Source organism: Salvelinus fontinalis, chromosome 1 (assembly GCF_029448725.1).
Source record: "Salvelinus fontinalis isolate EN_2023a chromosome 1, ASM2944872v1, whole genome shotgun sequence".
NCBI classification, from domain to species: domain Eukaryota; kingdom Metazoa; phylum Chordata; class Actinopteri; order Salmoniformes; family Salmonidae; genus Salvelinus; species Salvelinus fontinalis.
Window position 1 is genome coordinate 27,373,810 of NC_074665.1, and position 18,599 is coordinate 27,392,408.

The 18,599-nt window shown below is 42.8% G+C and overlaps 1 protein-coding gene across 2 annotated transcripts in view; it reads right to left on the reverse strand.

Moving 5' to 3' along the window:
• The window catches only part of LOC129851543 (uncharacterized), a 32,296-nt gene extending 28,238 nt beyond the window's left edge, over positions 1–4,058 (reverse strand). For both annotated transcript variants that reach the window (XM_055918168.1, XM_055918165.1), the window contains exon 1: positions 3,635–4,058. In XM_055918168.1, the coding sequence (XP_055774143.1) occupies positions 3,635–3,713 (79 nt within the window). In that variant the 5' untranslated portion in view covers positions 3,714–4,058. The remainder of the gene's footprint in view (positions 1–3,634) is intronic.
• Positions 4,059–18,599: the final 14,541 nt, after the last annotated feature.

The window sequence follows — 18,599 nt, forward strand, 5'->3', positions numbered from 1 at the left end:
GCAGTTCAGGTGACAGAAACAAGATGCCCTGATGAGGTGTGAAATACCACAACACACCTTCCCTCTCACCCCTTCCCCATCTCTCACCTCATCCCCCAAGGAAACCCACCAGGGCACCTCTCAGCTCCATGTCTCTCAACACACAGGCCTTGTATCTTTTTTCCAATTCCACCTCTTCCTTGGACGTAATGTCGACCCTAAGTAGGATTCCCAGACTGCGAGCTAGAAGCTAGCAGGGACCCCGCTCCCCACTCCTCCACTATCAGACGCCATTAGGATAAGGCAAGAATGAGCTAACTCAAGTCAAGTCTCCTTGGGGCTAGTTTCCTCCAACACCTCAGGTCTGTAGTTTGAATCCTCCCACAATCCCCCTCACCAACCAACTCTGATGTTTCAAAATAACACATATTACTTCAAAATTGAACACAAATCACCATGAATATGTTTAAATAGGTAATTCCCAATCTTGTTGGAGATTTGATGAAGGAATCCTATAATCCTACTGCTATTGGCTTTTGATTATTGTGATGATCAGGAATTATTGTGGCAGGATCACACTGGAAAAACTAGGGCATCAAGACACAGTTGAACTTCACACATAGTTGAAGTAAATCTGATGTTTGACATGTAAAGTACTCCCCTTACTCCCTTCAGGTGCTCAAATTCCTCAGGATCTGAATCATACCTGTCAGCCTGTCCTCACAGGATGATTCCATTCCATATATCAGTGAATTCCACTGTGTGCCGTTCTACCTGGTTGTTTATGAGTCAGGGTGATGAATACGGGGAGGCAAGTGGGGACTCTTGATTTGTTTATCGCTATAAAGTTAACATTTTAAAACATTGCTGATATAATTCCTTAGTATGTGCTCAGGGAAACGCTATACACAAAGGGTGTGTTTGGAAATGCATCAGTTATTCTGCGCTCTGGCACACTCAGACGAGAGTGCTCTGAAATCAGAGTAGATAGCCCGAGTGAATGTACAAAGTAAGAGCCCAAGGATGTTTCTGATTGTTAGCTCTTTCACACCCTGATCTGTTTCACTTGTCTTGTGCTTGTCTCCACCCCTCACCAGGTGTCTCCTATTCTTCCCCATTATCCCCTGTGTATTTATACTTGCGTTATATGTTTGTCTGTTGCCAGTTCATCTTGTTTTGTCAGGTCTTACCAGCGTGTTTCCCATTTTGCCAGTTCTCTAGTTCTTGTTTTTTAGTCTTCCCGGTTCCGACCTTTCCTCTTTTCCGACCTTTCCTGTCCTGACCCTGAGCCTGTCTGCCGTTCTGTCCTTGATTGACTCTGCCTTGGATTACGAACCTCTGGCTGCCCTCGACCTGCTCTTTGCCTGCCGCTTTATTATAATAAATATTCTGAGAACCAAACTATCCGTCTCCTGTGTCTGCATCTGGGTCATATCCTGAGTTGTGATAAACTCCTTTTACCCCCCAAAAATTTGTGTCATTGTATTTCACGATCCTCTTTCTGTGAACTAAACAGGGATTGCAGACGACAATAGGGCCACACAAGAATACACCAATAAATTACTTGCCTTGATGTACTGTACACAATGTGAGTGTTATCTTTACAATGGTTATTTTCTTCCAACCCAAGGATCATGGCAAACAACATGATTCCTGCCAATGGGAGTCTAGACTCTTTCACAACTACAACAATGCTGGAAATTCTCGGTCTCAGGACAAAACAAATTGAGGATCTGGGGGGGACAATCCTTCTCAACATGTGTTGGTCATACTGTACATAAACTGAGATCATTTTCTGATAGAGGCGGATTCTTGGAATGTAGATAAACCTGTAAGCTACAGAATAGTCCCATTATAAAGGTGTGGAAGGAGAATGAGAAGTTACACTGTATCACAAGAGCCCCATAGATTCTGTGACTATTAACAGGTCCTAAACACAAGATGATAACTATGTTTTTGAGTCAGGATATTTCAGACTTTTTTCCCCCTTTAACATGCAATATGTAGCTATTATGCTTTATCCGATGTGATTCGTCAAAGCACTTGGTTTTGCATTGTCATATAACATCAAGCTTTTCGTCTGCTGATTACCATCTGTAATGTAATATGATGTTCTTCAATTACCACAGACATGAGGATGTGGATTGATATGAACGGGTTTCACAGCTTTTTTCAGAACGGCTCCACAACACCGACTATTAATGTCCCTTCCTCTTAGGTTTGGTTATTTCATGACACTGCCGAGTTTTGAAGACTCAACCTAATTTTTGGTGGCACGTCTGTACAATATGCTTTGCTTTAGCTTGGATCGTATATAACGAACAGATGGTACATAAATTCGTTTTTTTTTTTTTTTTAATGTCTCACTCCCCAATGGTATAGTAATTAAATGGAAAGCAAAAGTTGGAAAGCAAAAGTAATTGTTCTGTCTGGGCTCCAAATTAAAACCATGCTAGGCTATATAAGAGCATATTGTTGCTTATTCTAATCAAGAGACCATTACACTGTATCAAGTCCAGTTCTCCTCAATCCATTCTATTGGGACATACAGTGTGTACGTCAGTAAAACTCTGAATTTAGAACCTGCAGATTCACAGCAAAGCAAATGTGTTGTCTTGCCCTTGCAACTTTTCACAACTTTTCACAAAATGCATCCCTAGTCAATTGAACTACAGATGTGAGATCTTAATTTGAGCCAGTTTGCTACATCAGGAAAATAATCCTTCAGCAACAGGAAATGTGAATTATTATGTGGATTATAAATAATGGACATTTCTCTAAGGGTTGATACATTTTTCATTAGGGCAAATAAATTGGAAATTTCAAAATGGAAATTACAAATTTAGAAGACTTTAAAAAATCAAATACACTAGAAGTTTGCATTTCCTGCTTTTCAGGAAGATTCTCAGCAACAAGTGATCAAAGTAAGATCCTACATCTGTATTTGTATTTATTTATTTAACCTTTATTTAACTAGGCAAGTCAGTTAAGAACAAATTCTTATTTACAATGACGGCCTACCCCGGCCAAACCCGGACGACGCTGGGCCAATTGTGCGCCGCCCTATGGGACTCCCAATCACGGCCGGATGTGAACCAGGGACTGCAGTGACGCCTCTTGCACTGAGCTGCAGTTCCTTAGACCGACAGGCAACAATACTACATTACTCTCCGCTGTTCACTGAGAAAAAGTCCATGTGGATATGAGTCAATATATGTTTGTTTTTGTCTATGTTAGCGGTTCCCAACTCTAGTCCTCGATTACCCCAACAGTATTTTTTTTTATTGTAGCCCGGACAAGCATACCTGATTCAACTTGTCAACTAATCATCAGGCCCTCAATTAGTTGAATCAGGTGTTTTTTGTCTGGGGCTACAACAAAATATGTGTGCTGTTGGGGGTACTCGAGGAGTTGGGAACCACTGGTCTATGTGATGAGACTATCAGTCTCGGGAAAATCCTGACACCATAACAACCCAATGCTCTTAACTAAAGACACCCTCTACTTTCAGACTGAAATTACACGTGTCTCAAACCACAAAAACACATCCATCAGACACTCAAATTACAATTTGTGCTGGCAAATCTAGCTGGTAGGATGAGACAACATGATGGCACAAGGGACAGAGACAGGTTCAACATGAAGCATACTGTACCTTTCCTCCAGGGGTTCAGGATGGCAAATGACTTTTGCCAGCTGAATACCATGCTGGCTTTAGTCCTCCCCTGGCTCATAGATGTAATTCCACAGGTTCAGCAACTACAGAAAAAGTGTGTAAAATACCCCCTCCTCCTCAGCCTAAAAAACAGCAGTCAAGAACTCCTCATCCCGTCTTGTTATTTGTCTTATTTTCTGCTTATTCCAGCTCCACTGAGGCTCTCAAAGTAAACTTCAGTGTTCAGTTCTGTGGGAGGCATCTGTTGTCACAGAGCTGAGTCTGTCCCCTGTTTGCGTCATGGTGCCTGCCTCCTGCTTACCTGTCTGCCAGTCTGTCTGGTAGCGTGCCTGCCTGTGGCTTGTTGCGTCTGTATGTGTGTCAGTGAGCTTCACTCCTCCATCTGAGAAGAGAGAGGGGGCCGGCCTCAACCGACAACATACACCACTACCACAGGCACAGATCCGCTGGGAGGAGTGGCAGCCAGCCAGAGAGAGGAGGAAGGGAAGAGAGGGAGGAAGGAAGAAAGGAGGAGAGGGAGGAAGGGAAAATACTAGGGAGAAGCATGGGACTCAAATTCAACCTGAGGGTGAATGTCTGAGAATAATAACAGATGGATAGAAGGAGAGAGAAAGGGGTAGAGGGGGTCAATTGCCAGATAAGGTATTATTCACTGAGATATAGTATTTTTTATCCCCCTTGTCATAGGGAAAGTGAGGGAGTGGAATCTGCATCATGTGTCAATTACTCTATTGGGAAAACAGATATGTTTCACTTTTGCATCTCAGAAGAGAGACAGGGTGGAGAATGTGCTGTCTTTCATTATAAACACTCACATCGGCCAGGAAATACCAAAGGAAAATGAACTGGATGATCCAGTCTGCCTCACAGTAGAGTTCCTAATCTACTTTTACACCAAAATAAAATCCCCAGGTAGATTCTTTACTAGATATCTGACATTTTATCCCATTGTTAAAGCCAGACTGTATTGGCATCTGCTAACATATAACATCTCAACAAAACAATGGCTCTGGAAATGTTTCACTGCACTTCAAGCCTGATACTGTACTACTGTTAATCAATGATACCCAAAGTGAGACATTTGAAAAAATTCCAGAAATATACACTACATGGCCAGAAGTATGTGGACACTCCTTCAAATTAGTGGATTTGGCAATTTCAGCCACACCTGTTGCTGACATGTGCCTATGTGTCCAATGCAATTTGATTTGCTTTGATTGGACAGGTGTATAAAATCGAGCACACAGCCATGCAATCTCCATTGACAAACATTGGCAGTAGAATGGCTCGTACTGAAGAGCTCAGTGACTTTCAATGTGGCACTGTCATAGGATGCCACCTTTCCAACAAGTGAATTTTTTAAAATCTCTGCCCTGCTAGAGCTTCCCCAGTCAACTGTAAGTGCTATTATTGTGAAGTGAAAACGTCTAAGAGCAACAACGGCTCATCCGTAACGTGGTAGGCCACACAAGCTCACAGAACAGGAGTGCTGAAGTGCGCAAAGCGTAAAAATCTACTGTCCTCGGGTGCAACACTCACTACCAATCCCCAAACTCCCTCTGGAAGCAACGTCAGCACAATAACTTTCCGTTGGGAGCTTTATGAAATGGGTTTCCATGGCCGTGCGACCACACACAAGGTTAAGAGCACCATGCACAATGCCAGGCGTCTGCTGGAGTGGGGTAAAGCTCGCCACCATTGGACTCTGGAGAAGTGGAAACATGTTTCCCTAGAGTGATGAATCATGCGTCACCATCTGGCAGTCCAACGGACAAATCTGTGTTTGGCGGATGCCAGGAGAATGCTACCTGCCGAATGCATAATGCCGACTGTAAAGTTTGGTGGAGGAGGAATAATGGTCTGGGACTGTTTTTCATGGTTCGGGCTAGGCCCCTTAGTTCCAATGAAGGGAAATCTTAACGCTACAATATACAATGACATTCAAGACGATTCTGTGCTTCCAACTTTGTGGCAACAGTTTGGGGAAAGCCCATTCCTGTTTCAGCAGGAAGCGAGGTCCATACAGAAATGGCTTGTCAAGATCGGTGTGGAAAAACTTGACTGGCCTGCACAGAGTCCTGACCTCAACCCCATCGAACACCTTTGTGATGAATTGTAACGCTGACTGCGAGCCAGGCCCAATCGCCCAACATCAGTGCCCGACCTCACTAATGTTCTTGTGACTGAATGGAAGCAAGTACCCGCTGTTCCAACATCTAGTGGAAAGCCTTCCCAGAAGAGTGGAGGCTGTTATGATAGCAAAGAGGATGTTGTGGAAATTCTTACACAGGGACACTCAAAGTCAATCTTAAATGAATCACTGTTTATTATTAGCGAGCTGGCGAGGTTCCAACAAACTTAATGCACCATAGTGGCTGTCTGTCAGGAGCTCCGCTAGGGCAGTCCCAGCAGTTGTCTTATATATGGCTATTATGGTTCATCCTGGCACCAGAGGGCAACAGAGACCGCCCTAGAGACTTGTATTAGACTCAGGTGTGTCATATTATTTCATGAGTGTGTCCCTGTTAAAAGAGGTGTGTTTTCTGTGGTCCTTTGCAGAAGCTTGAATTGTTTACTGTGTGTGTTCATTTCCTGAGTGAGTTTTTGAGACGTAGTGTTTGTTGTTTTCTATTGTACTGTGATCCTGCGGCTACTGTTTCTCAGTAAAGTATTTATGTTAATCCTTAACCACTGATTCCTCATCTGGTCTCTTCTCTGCACATGGGTCCAACCTCATCACTTCACAGCAAGCTTCTGCCACAACATGGACCCAGCAGAGATCACCCAGATCCGGAATGTGGTAGCCTACCAAGGAGCACTGTTAGGACGGCAGCAAGAACACCTCTCCCAAATCTCCGGGACCCTTCAGGGACTTGCCAAGTCTATCACATCTGCTCCTGCCACACCCCCTAGTGGACATACGGTGTCTCCTTGACCTGCAGCCATTCCCCCAGTACCCTCTCCCTCTCTCTGTGTGTGATTGTATGGTTGGAGACACGTGTGCTGGAGTCAGAGCAGATCCCCACCAGCTGCAACCTGTTCCATAATCAAGACCTCTACAAATACTCAGTCCTGCCACTTCCACTGCCAGATCGTAATCTCCGTTCAGTCAGTCATTCTTCAAGCTTTTTGTTGTTATTTAAGATCCTGTTGTGCCTGTTTTCCTGCCTGACACTGTTTATCCTTGGGGCAGCAGGTAGCCTAGTGGTTAGAGCGTTGGACTTGTAACCGAAAGGTTGCAAGATTGAATCCCCGAGCTGACAAGGTAAAAATCTGTCATGCTGCCACTGAACAAGGCAGTTAACCCACTGTTCCTAGGCTGTCATTGAAAATAAGAATTTGTTCTTAACTGACTTGCCTAATTAAATAAAGGTAAAATAAATTTTAAAAATCCTCTCGCTGCAGTTCTTCCACTATGGTTCCTGTTCCACATCTCACTGCTACCCTGTTCTTGATTCAGCTCACCACCACTCCCTTGGATTCCCCTTCGGACCTGTTAACCCTGTCCCAACCCAGCTCACTCCAACCTCAGCCTCCACATCTGGTTTCCTACAATTCATCCGAGCTTCCCCGGATCTGCACTCCATTTCTCCCTATGTTACAATAAATACCGTGGTTCATTCATCCCTGTGTTTCCTTGTCTGAGTCTGCTTGGCTTCCCCTGTGCTGCTCCGCCTAACAGAATCGCATGCAGCTGGGTCACACGTCTGAGCCCACAGGAGCGTGACAGGTGCATGTGCGAAGGCTGCTTCCTCTACGGCGGAGGTCTCAGCAATCTCTGTGCTACCCGCCCAGAGTTTACGGAATATGCCAGGGCTCGCCAGCATAGGGGAAGAAACTGACGAGCTGTGCAGTTACCTCTCGGCTACCCAGTCACCATCTGTTACTACCCACAACCCTCCACTGGGACAACTGTCAGCACCAGATTCAAGCCTTTGTGGACTCCGGGACTGCGGATAATTTCATTGATCAAGACATCGCCAGAGATTTACTGATCCCTTGCATGAAATGTCCCATCGATCTGCAGATTCAAGCCCTCAATGTACGCCCCATTGGCTCCGGTCAGGTGGAATATCAGACCAAGCCCATTCTACTGCAGGTTGGGGTGAACCACTGAGACTCTTAGTTTTCTGTTGATCGCTGCTCCCGAGAACTCCCTTACACTAGGGTACCCCTGTGTAACAGTATAGCTTCCGTCCCTCTCCTCGCCCCTACCTGGGCTCGAACCAGGGACCCTCTGCACACATCAACAACAGCCACCCTCGAAGCATCGTTACCCATCGCGCCACAAAAGCCGCGGCCCTTGCAGAGCAAGGGGAACAACTACTTCAAGGTCTCAGAGCGAGTAACGTCACCGATTGAAACGCTATTAGCACGCACCACTGCTAACTAGCTAGCCATTTCACATCGGTTACTCTTGGCTTGCGCTACATAACCCACTAGTTTCCTGGTCCACGGGACACCTACTAGACTGGGGTATGGACTGCCAAACTAAATGTCTAAGACCCCCACCAAGAGCCTCATCGTGTCCTCCTGCATCCCTTGAAGACCAATGTTTTTTTTCTGCTCCTCAACCTCCGGGAGGCCTTCAGTAAGAGGCAGGCCGCCACCCTTCCCCTCATCGTCCTTACAACTGTGCCATAGAACTCCCCAAGATCATCTGTGCTCCCTTTCGACCCCTGAACGAGCAGTCATGAACAATTACATCCGGGAGTCACTGGAGGCAGGTTTCAATCGCCCCTCTACATCCCCTGCTGGTGCAGGCTTCTTCATGGGTAAGAAGAATGGAGGCCTGTGTCCCTGCATCGACTACAGAGAGCTGAACCAGATTACGATCAAGAATTGTTACTCCCTACCCCTGATGTCCTCCGCATTGGATTTGGTCCAAGGGGCCCAATTCTTCACCAAACTGGACCTCTGTAAGCGTTGCAATCTGGTGAGAATCAGGGAGGGAGATGAGTGGAAGACTGCCTTTATCACCCCTAGTGGCCACTATGAGTATTTAGTCATGCCCTTCGGATTATCAAACTCTCCGGCAGTCTTTCAAGAATTGGTCAATGACACCCTGAGGGACATGTTGAATTGGTTCATCTTTGTTTACCTCGACGACAACTTGATCTTCTCCAAGAGCATTCCGGATCACACACTGCATGTCCGCCAAGTCCTGAGACGCCTCCTGCAGAGTCAACTATATCAAGATAGAGAAGTGTGAGTTCCACGTATCCCAGGTTTCCTTTCTGGTCACATTACCTCTACCACAGGCATCCAAATGTACCCCGTAAAAATTGAGCCAGTTGCCGACTGGCCCCGTCCCACCTCACTCAAGCAGGTCCAGCGGTTCCTCGTGTTAGCCAATTTTTACTGCCATTTTATTCACAACTTTGGTGTGGTGGCAGCGCCTCACACAGTCCTAACCAGTAAGTCCCAGACCCGTTTTTGCTGGACCCCCGAGGCTGACAGGGCATTCATGGAGCTCAAGGGACATTTCAACTCTGGACCCATCCTCATTCATCCTGATCCAACTCATCCCATTGTGGTGGAGGTGGAGCAGAGACGGTCCTTTCACTGCGGAACGAGGAGGACAAGAAACTGCACCCATGTGCCTTTCTCTCCAAGTGGTTCTCGCCAGCGGAACAAACCTACGATGTAGGCAACCAGGATCTCTTGGCAGTTGTGGGCTCTTAAGGGGTGGAGACGCTAATTGGAGGGGGCACCTCCTCCTTTTGTGATCCGGGAGGGTGGGGGGGGCTGTCATTGTTCCTCTTGGCACCAGAGGGTATTTTATTGGAGGTGTGTATTATTATGCCTAGAAGACCAGCATCACGGAGTCCCCTCTTCGTTGTTGAGACTGATGTTTTGCGGGTAATATTTAATGAAGCTGCCAGTTGAGGACTTGTGAGGCATCTATTTCTCAAACTATACACTCTAATGTACTTGTCCTCTTGCTCAGTTGTGCACTGGGGCCTCCCACTCCTCTTTCTATTCTGGTTAGAGGCAGTTTGCTCTGTTCTGTGAAGGGAGTAGTACACAGCGTTGTACGAGCTCTTCAGTTTCTTGGCAATTTCTCGCATGGAATAGCCTTCATTTCTCAGAACAAGAATAGATTGACGAGTTTCAGAAGAAAGGGCTTTGTTTCTAGCCATTTTGAGCCTGTAATCGAATCCACAAATGCTGATGCTCCAGATACTCAACTAGTCTAAAGAAGGCCCTTTTTATTGCTTCTTTAATCAGGACAATAGTTTTCAACTGTGCTAACATAATTGCAAAATGGTTTTCTAATGATCAATTAGCCTTTTAAAATGATAACTTGGAGTAGCTAACACAACGTGCCATTGGAACACAGGAGTGATGGTTGCTGATAATGGGCCTCTGTACGCCTATGTAGATATTCCATAAAAAATCTGCTGTTTCCAGCTATAATAGTCATTCGCTGTATTTCTGATCAATTTGATGTTATTTTAATCAACAAAAATGTTGTTTTTCTTTCAAAAACATGGACATTTCTAAGCAACCCCAAACTTTTGAACGGTAGTGTACCTTAAAAAAAAGTTAGGGGCGTGGATCCTAAAACCACTCTGCATTTGGTGTGACCACCATTTGCCTCATGCGACACATCTCCTTTGCATAGAGTTGATCAGGCAGTTGATTGTGGCCTGTGGAATATTGTCCCACTCCTCTTCAATGGGTACGCGAAGTTGCTGGATATTGGCGGGAACTGGAACATGCTGTCGTACACGTCGAGCCAGAGCATCCCAAACATGCTGAATGGGTGACATGTATGGTAAGTATGCAGACCATGGAAGAATTGGGACATTTTCAGCTTCCAGGAATTGTGTACAGATATTTGCGACATGGGGCTGTGCACTATCATACTGAAACATGAAGTGATGGCAGCGGAGGAATGGCACGACAATGTATTAGGATCTCATCATGGTATCTCTGTGCATTCAAATTGCCATCAGCAGTCCGGGTGGCTAGTCTTAGGCGATCCTGCAGATGAAGAGCTGACGTGGTTACAAGTGGTCTGCGGTTGTGAAGCCGTTTGGACTTATTGCTGAATTCTCAAAAATGACGTTGGAGGCGACTTATGGTTGCGAAATGAACATTTCATTATCTGGCAACAGCTCTGGTGGACCTTCCTGCAGTCAGCTTTCCAACTGCACGCTCCCTCATCACTTGAGACATCTGTGGCGTTGTGTTGTGTGACAAAACGTCACATTTTAGAGTGGACTTTTATTGTCCCCAGCACAAGGTCCACCTGTGTAATGATAATGCTGTTTAATCAGCTTCTTGATATGCCACATCTATTAGATTAATCGATTATCTTAGAAAAGGAGAAATGCTTACTAACAGGGATGTAAACAAATTGTTGCACAACATTTTAGAGAAATAAGCTTTTTGCTTATAAGCATATGTCAAACTTTTGGGATCTTTATTTCAGCTCATGAAACATGAAACCAACACTTTACATTTTGCAGTGATACTTTTGTTCAGTATAGTTTTCATGCATCTAATTAGCCTATTTCTCAGCGGCGCCGACGGAGGCCCGCCTCGGCCTCCTCACCTAATTGCAGTGATGTAAAGTACTTAAGTAAAATTACTTTAAAGTACTACTTTAGTAGTTTTTGGGAGTATCTGTCCTTTACTTTACTATTTATATTTTTGACTACTTTTACTTCACTACATTTCTAAAGAAAATAATGTACTTTTTACTCTATACATTTTCCCTGACACCTGAAAGTACTGGTTACATTTTTCCAACTCGCTGGAGGTTGAAACCAGAGATCTGTATAAAAGGACAAGATGCTCATGTCTCCGCCCTAACAATAGGAGTCTTTGTCCCAAAGGCAGGAAGGCAGGAGACAAGCTTAGGTTTGCATATTATGCCCATAGAAACATTGAGCTTATTCTGGACAGAGTTTGGCAAGAGTGAGACCTCTCGCTTCGCATCTTCCTCTCTGCTCAAACAGTGCATTTGGAAACTATTCATACCCCTTTACTCTTCCCACATTTTGTTACATTAAACATAAATCTACACACATTACCCAATAATGACCAAGCAAAAACAGTTTTTTATACATTTTAGCAAATGTATCAAAATAAACTGGTTTACATAAGTATTCAGACCCTTTGCTATGAGTCTCAAAATTGAGCTCAGGTGCATCCTGGTTCCATTGATCATCCTTTAGATGTTTCTACAACTTGATTGGAGTCCACCTGTGGTAAATTCAATTGATTAGACATGATTTGGAAAGGCACACACCTGTCTATATAAGGTCCCACAGTTGACAATGCATGTCAGAGGAAAAACCAAGCCATGAGGTTGACGGATTTGTCCGTAGAGCTCAGAGACAGGATTGTGTCGAGGCACAGATCTGGGGAATGGTACCAAAAACTATCTACAGCATTGAAGGTCCCCAAGAACACAGTGGCCTTCATCACTTGAAATAGAAGAAGTTTGGAACCACCAAGACTCTTCCTAGAGCTGGCCGCCTGGACAAACTGAGCAATCGGGGGAGAAGGGCCTTGGTCAGGGAGGTGACCAAGAACCTGATGGTCATTCTGCTGAGCTCCAGAGTTCATCTGTGGTGATGGGAGACAATTCAAGAAGGACAACCATCTCTGCAGTACTCCACCAGCCTTTATGGTACAGTGGCCAGACGGAAGCCACTCCTCAGTAAAAGGCATATGAAATACCGCTTGGAATTTGACAAAAGTCACCTAAAGACTCTCAGACCATGATAAACAAGATCCTCTGGTCTGATGAAACCAAGATTGAACTCTTTGGCCTGAATGCCAAGCATCACGTCTGGAGGAAACCTGACACCATCCGTACGGTGAAGCATAGTGGTGCCAGCATCATGCTGTGGGGATGTTTTTCAGCAGTACGGACTGGGAGTCTAGTCACGATTGAGGGAAAGATGAACGAAGAAAAGTACAGAGAGATCCTTGATGAAAACCTGTTCCAGAGTGCTCAGGACTTCAGACTGGGGTGACGGTTCACCTTCCAACAGGACAATGACCCTAAGCACACAGCCAAGTCAAGGCAGGAGTGGCTTCGGGACAGGTCTCTGAATGTCCTTGAGTGGCCCAGCCAGAGCCCAGACTTGAACCCGATCGAACATCTCTGGAGAGATCTGAAAACTCCCCAAATACAGGGGTGCCAAGCTTGAAGTGCCATACCCTAGAAGACTCAAGACTTTAATTGCTGCTAAAGGTGCCTCAACAAAGTACTGAGTCTGAATACTTATGTAAATGTGTTATTTCAGTTTTGTATTGGTTATAAATGTGCAACATTTTCTAAAAAAAACTGTTTTTGCATTGTCATTATGGGGTATTGAGTGTCGATTGATGAAGTTTTAAAAATATATACATTTTTGAATAATTCTGCAACATAACAAAATGTAGAAAAAGTCAAGGAGTCTGAATACTTCCCGAATGCACTGTATGTATCACAACCAGCCGTGATCGGGAGTCCCAAAGGGTGGCACACCATTGGCCCAGTGTCATCCGGGTTAGGGGAGGGTTTGGCCAGGGTAGGCCATCATTGTAAAATAAGAATTTCTTCTTAATTGACTTGCTTGGTTAAATAAAATAAAAGTGTCACCGGAAAAAGCATCAGAGCAAGCTAAACTTGCCCTTCTATATCTAGCCCATGTATCTGATGCTGTCTGGCCAGAAATAGTATGACATGACATACTCTTTTGATCCAGATAGCATCAGATACATGGTCCACAGATACTGAGACAGAAGACGGGCAAGTAGATGCGGTAGGGTGGACCAGGCACCCTAAGTCTCTCCCATAACGCCGGACCTGCCAATGTGTCATTTAAATAGGCTACCAGCTAAATACTGTATATAGCTACTGATAGGCTAGAAGGCATTGTCTACATAATGAAATAATCCCTATTGGTTTGACAGTGGACTTTGTCACATGCGCAGAATACAACACTTACTGTGAAATGCTTACTTACAAGCCCTTAACCAACAATGCAGAGTTCTTTTTTTAAGTAAGTAAGAAAATATTTGCAAAATATGACCTGAAGATCACTGACGTCATGATATTACCTAGTTTTCTTTTCTCCAGGTTCCCAATTGTCTTGAAAGCAACATGACCATCAGTCCTACAGAACTGTTTTATTAGCTTAATGTTACATTTTTTAAGTCATGTTTAAAAAAGAATCTGAGCGGTAGATCTTGGCTTGCTTTCTGACTGCAAAAGTGATCTTGACTCAGAAAAGGTTGGTGACCACTGCAGTAGGGGTTACATATTTTAGTTGTATCAGCTTGAACATTTTGAGTAACTCCACTAAACCACACCTATAATTCCCCAGTGTGCCTTGCCTTTGAGTGAATTGTAGTTACCACCCACGACTCTATTTGTTAGTGATAGAAACATGGTTGTTGAATTCAGTAATCTTCAGTTCTGTGCCCTTCACCAAGTGAGTTCCTAAGGGCAGTGTTTCCCAAAATTGGTTCTCGGGACCCAAAGGGGTGCATGTTTTGGATTTGCCCTAGTGTTACACAGCTGATTAAAAGTATGAAAGCTTGATTATTTTAATCAGCTGTGTAGTGCTCGGGAAACGCTGATATAGAGAGCAGCTATTGCTTCATGATGTATCTCTACCTGAAAATACATGATACATGATAAGTGATTGATAGTTTGTATTCAGCAGTCATAAAACTATGCTTATTTACTTTAAAGAACTATAAAATAGTGGTTTTGTCAGACAGCATAGGCAGCAGCTCTATAGAGATGAGATGATGACTTGGAATAAAACAAATTATAATATACACAACTGAAATATTTGAGTAAAGTAATGTGAATAAATGGCTAATAAGTGATAAGCAGTAATGGGCCGTCACTACCATCATGGGACTTATATTCATTGTTTTATTCTGTGTAGTTAGAGCATGCAAAGTGTAAAATAAAATAATCTTGAAATTGAAAACTGTGATTATTTTTTAAATAATCGAACCAAAACCGAACCGACCTCAAAAAAGTACTCAACACTAGAAGGTATTCGCTCCCCTTGACTTTTTCTAAATGTTGTTGTGTTACAGCCTGAATTAAAAAATATATATATTTTGTGAATTATGTTATTTTTTTTTTTAATAAATGAATTAAAAATGAAAAACTGAAATGTCTTGAGTAAATAAGTATTCAAACCCTTTGTTATGTCAAGCCTAAATATGTTCAGGAGTAAACATTTGCTTAACAAGTCACATAATAAGTTGCATGGACTGTGTGCAATAATAGTGTCTGTACCCAACACATACAATTAGCTGAAAGGTCCCTCAGTCGAGCAGTGAATGTCAGACACAGATTCAACCACAAAGACCAGGGAGGTTTTCCAATGCCTCGCAAAGAAGGGCACCTATGGTAGATGGGTAAAAAAAAGTTATTAATTACACTTTGGATGGTGTTTCAATACTCCCAGTCACTACAAAGATAATGGCGTCTTTCCTAACTCAGTTGTCGGAGAGGAAGGAAACTGCTCAGGAATTTCACCATGAAGCTTTAAAACTTTAAAGAGTTTAATGGCTGTAATAGAAAACTGAGGATGGATCAACAACATTGTAGTTACTCCACAATACTAACTGAAATGGCAGAGTGAGAAGGAAGCCTGTACAAAATAAAAAATATTCAAAAACATGCATCCTGTTTGCAATAAGGCACTAAAGTAAAACTGCAAAAAATGTCGCAAAGAAATTAACTTTATGTCCTGAATACAAAGTGTTATGTTTGGGGCAAATCCAACACAACACATCACTGCGTACCACTCTTCATATTTTCAATCATGGTGGTAGCTGTATCATGTTATTGGTATGCATGTATATTGGCAAGGACTAGGGAGTTTAAAAAAATAAAAAATAAAGGGAATGTAGCTAAGCACAGGAAAAATCCTAGAGGAAAACCTGGTTCCGTCTGCTTTCCAACAGACACTGGGATACAAATTACTTACCAAGACAACATTGAATGTTCCTTAGTGGCCCAGTTACAGTTTTGACTTAAATCGTCTTTAAATCTATGGCAAAACTTGAAAATGTCTGTCTAGCATTCATCAACAACCAACATGACAGAGCTTGAAGAATTTGAAAAAGAATAATGAGCAATTATTGTACAATCCAGGTGTATAAAGTTCTTTGAGAATTACCCAGAAAACTCACAGCTGTAATTGCTGCCAAAGATGATTCGAACATTTATTGACTTAGGGTGTTAATACTTATGTAAATTAAAATATTTCTGTATTTAATTTACAATACATCTTTTAATTTTTTTAAAATCTAAAAACATTTTTCATTTTTTTATTTTGTCATTCATTTTGTCATTGTGTGTAAATGGGTGCAATTATTCTTTAAATCCATTTTGAAATCAGGCTGTGTTACGCACGCCTCTGAGAAGAGGGAACGCAACTCCCTGCTATAACTCAACTCTCTGAAGTGCAAGAGGTATGGACTGTAGATGCGAGCAAGGATGACACAAAAGCAGATTTTACCGTTTACTTGGATTTATTTTCTTACACGGTAATATGGGGAAAAGGGGCTGGACGGAACCAAAGCAAAGAAAGTAAATATCAAAGTTCCCCCTCTCCTATCTAACCTGCCTACCCACTTAACTTACCTAACTTAACACAGCCTGGTGCCCTAACCAAAATACAGGGGGTGGTCCGCCCAGGTCACACCCTGACCTTAGAGATCCTTTTAATTCTCTATTTGGTTAAAGACTAGGGTGGTCAATCTATGTTTTCTATTTCTTTGTTGGCCTGGTATGGTTCCCAATCAGAGGCAGCTGTCTATCGTTGTCTCTGATGGTGGGATCATATTTAGGCAGCCTGTTCCCACCTAGTGTTTGTGGGATCTTGTTTTTGTGTAGTGCCTGTGAGCACTGCATTTGCTTCACGTATCGTTTATTGTTTTTTGTGAGTTTCAATATTAAAGATGTGAAACTCTACGCACGCTGCGCCTTGGTCCATTTATTCAACAAATGATCGTGACAGGGGGGGGTCGTTTTTATTTCAGATCAAGCTCTCTCGAGGAGGGAGATGACCTCAGTAATCTGATTACTGTCTGTGTTATCATAAGGCATTCTGACTCCTTTTGAGTAAATCTAACTGTGTGTCTGCAATGGTGTTGCTGCTAAACAAACATATTGGGTTTTCCTGAACTTTAGTAAAGTTATATAGACTGAAAGCACCGGGGTGCACCTTTAACCTGAAGCAATAAGATAGGGGCTTATTATTTAAGATGTCAGTCTAATATGTGACAATTATTTGTGAAGATAATGGTACTGGCAAATCATCTCTAAAGAGTTATGACTAACATGTCAATCAAGGCAATTACCTGTCAATATTAATCAGACAATATACTGAATGTTATTTGATTAATCATTTTATGTTAACAACTGTGGTCATAATAGTGCCCACATTAGTAGAAATGAAAGAGCATGCACGTCCAGTTTCTTTTTTTCTTTTTGACAGCAAACTTGGAATGACGTTGTATGTTTATTTTAAATGCCGACACTTCAAAACCCATTGATAAAAGTGTGTGTTGATTTGGAATTCTAGCCATTTCTGTGTGAAAACCATAACAGGTTCTTGAAACCAATTTAAGTTCTGATCCAGCACTTTTTCCTCTTGATCTTTAAAAGGCATTTTGAACTACATTTGGCCTTAATGAGATTAGTTTATGCACACATGATAATGACTATAAATCAGAACAAATGTCAGAATGATTTTATTCATTGTTAAGGCGTGTGGGACTTGTGCTGTGTCTTTCACAGTACTTAGAATACAGTGTTTTCCACATGCAGTATGTGGACAGTTGCGATGTATCATTATCATGTTAACACTGGAAAATAATTGATGTTTTGACACCCATAAAAACCAAAGTACTCAGCTCCATAAAAGTATGTCAACGTAAAGCATTTGACCTAGCTGTACAATTTAACGCTTTAAAAGCTAAGCGTTGTTACACTTTTTGATTAATATGTTATTTTGTTCTGCTTGTGTGAGATAACAATAACAATATGACCTGTGGGTGAAAAAGCTCGAGAAATGCTTCAACATTACATATATCAGGAGATATCGCGACAGGGAAACACAAACAGTAACTGAAGAAGCAAATGTAATGAGTCTTTGCACCAGGGTACACCAAGATCAACCGTCCTGAATCACACTGTAAGACACTGGCAGGGAGTCCTATCGAATACTGCCATGTATAGGTTACAGTGTATTTACAGCTCACACCTTGACTACCACATCGCAACATGAACACTCTCCCCAGTAATTCAAGCCTGCTTGACTCTCCTTACCGAGGTTGACTCGATGGAGGAGGCTTGCCTTTAGCCTCTAGATTTATGATGAGGGGGGGGTGGCCTTGATGTGTCCACAACAAAAACCCAGACAAGTCGTTTCTTGCATGTTGCTCTCTTGGTTGAGGGTACAGTGAGAATAACAATTTTAAAAGGATTGAACAATCAGGCTTTGATGAAAGTCGTTGCAAATGAAGGGTGGTGGGGAACTTGGTGTTAACGACATTTGGTTCTATTTGGAACAGTAAAGCAAAGGAACAGTAGCCCTATAAAGTATCAAAGGGTATAGGAACATGTACAGGCCTTTTAAAAATAAAGTACAAAGCTTCCTACACTATGGGACAAAAAGAAAACAGAGTTGAGGAGCCTTTTGCTAAACTAACAGATGCAGCGATGCAATGGAGGAAATTGGTTAATGGGTCGTTACCATATGTTTACAGCTAGCAGTCTCGTTGATAACCTCACAGATAACCCAGGCCTATTTCTCTCCACCCCCAGCATGTGGGCCCAAAGCCTGCACATGCTGACTCAACAAAGAGCATATTTACCAGCCCAATGGCTGCTCCTTAGTGCGGGGTTTGTAGTCTAAAACTGGCAAGTCATCCTGGGGTTACAGTGCTGTTTCACAGT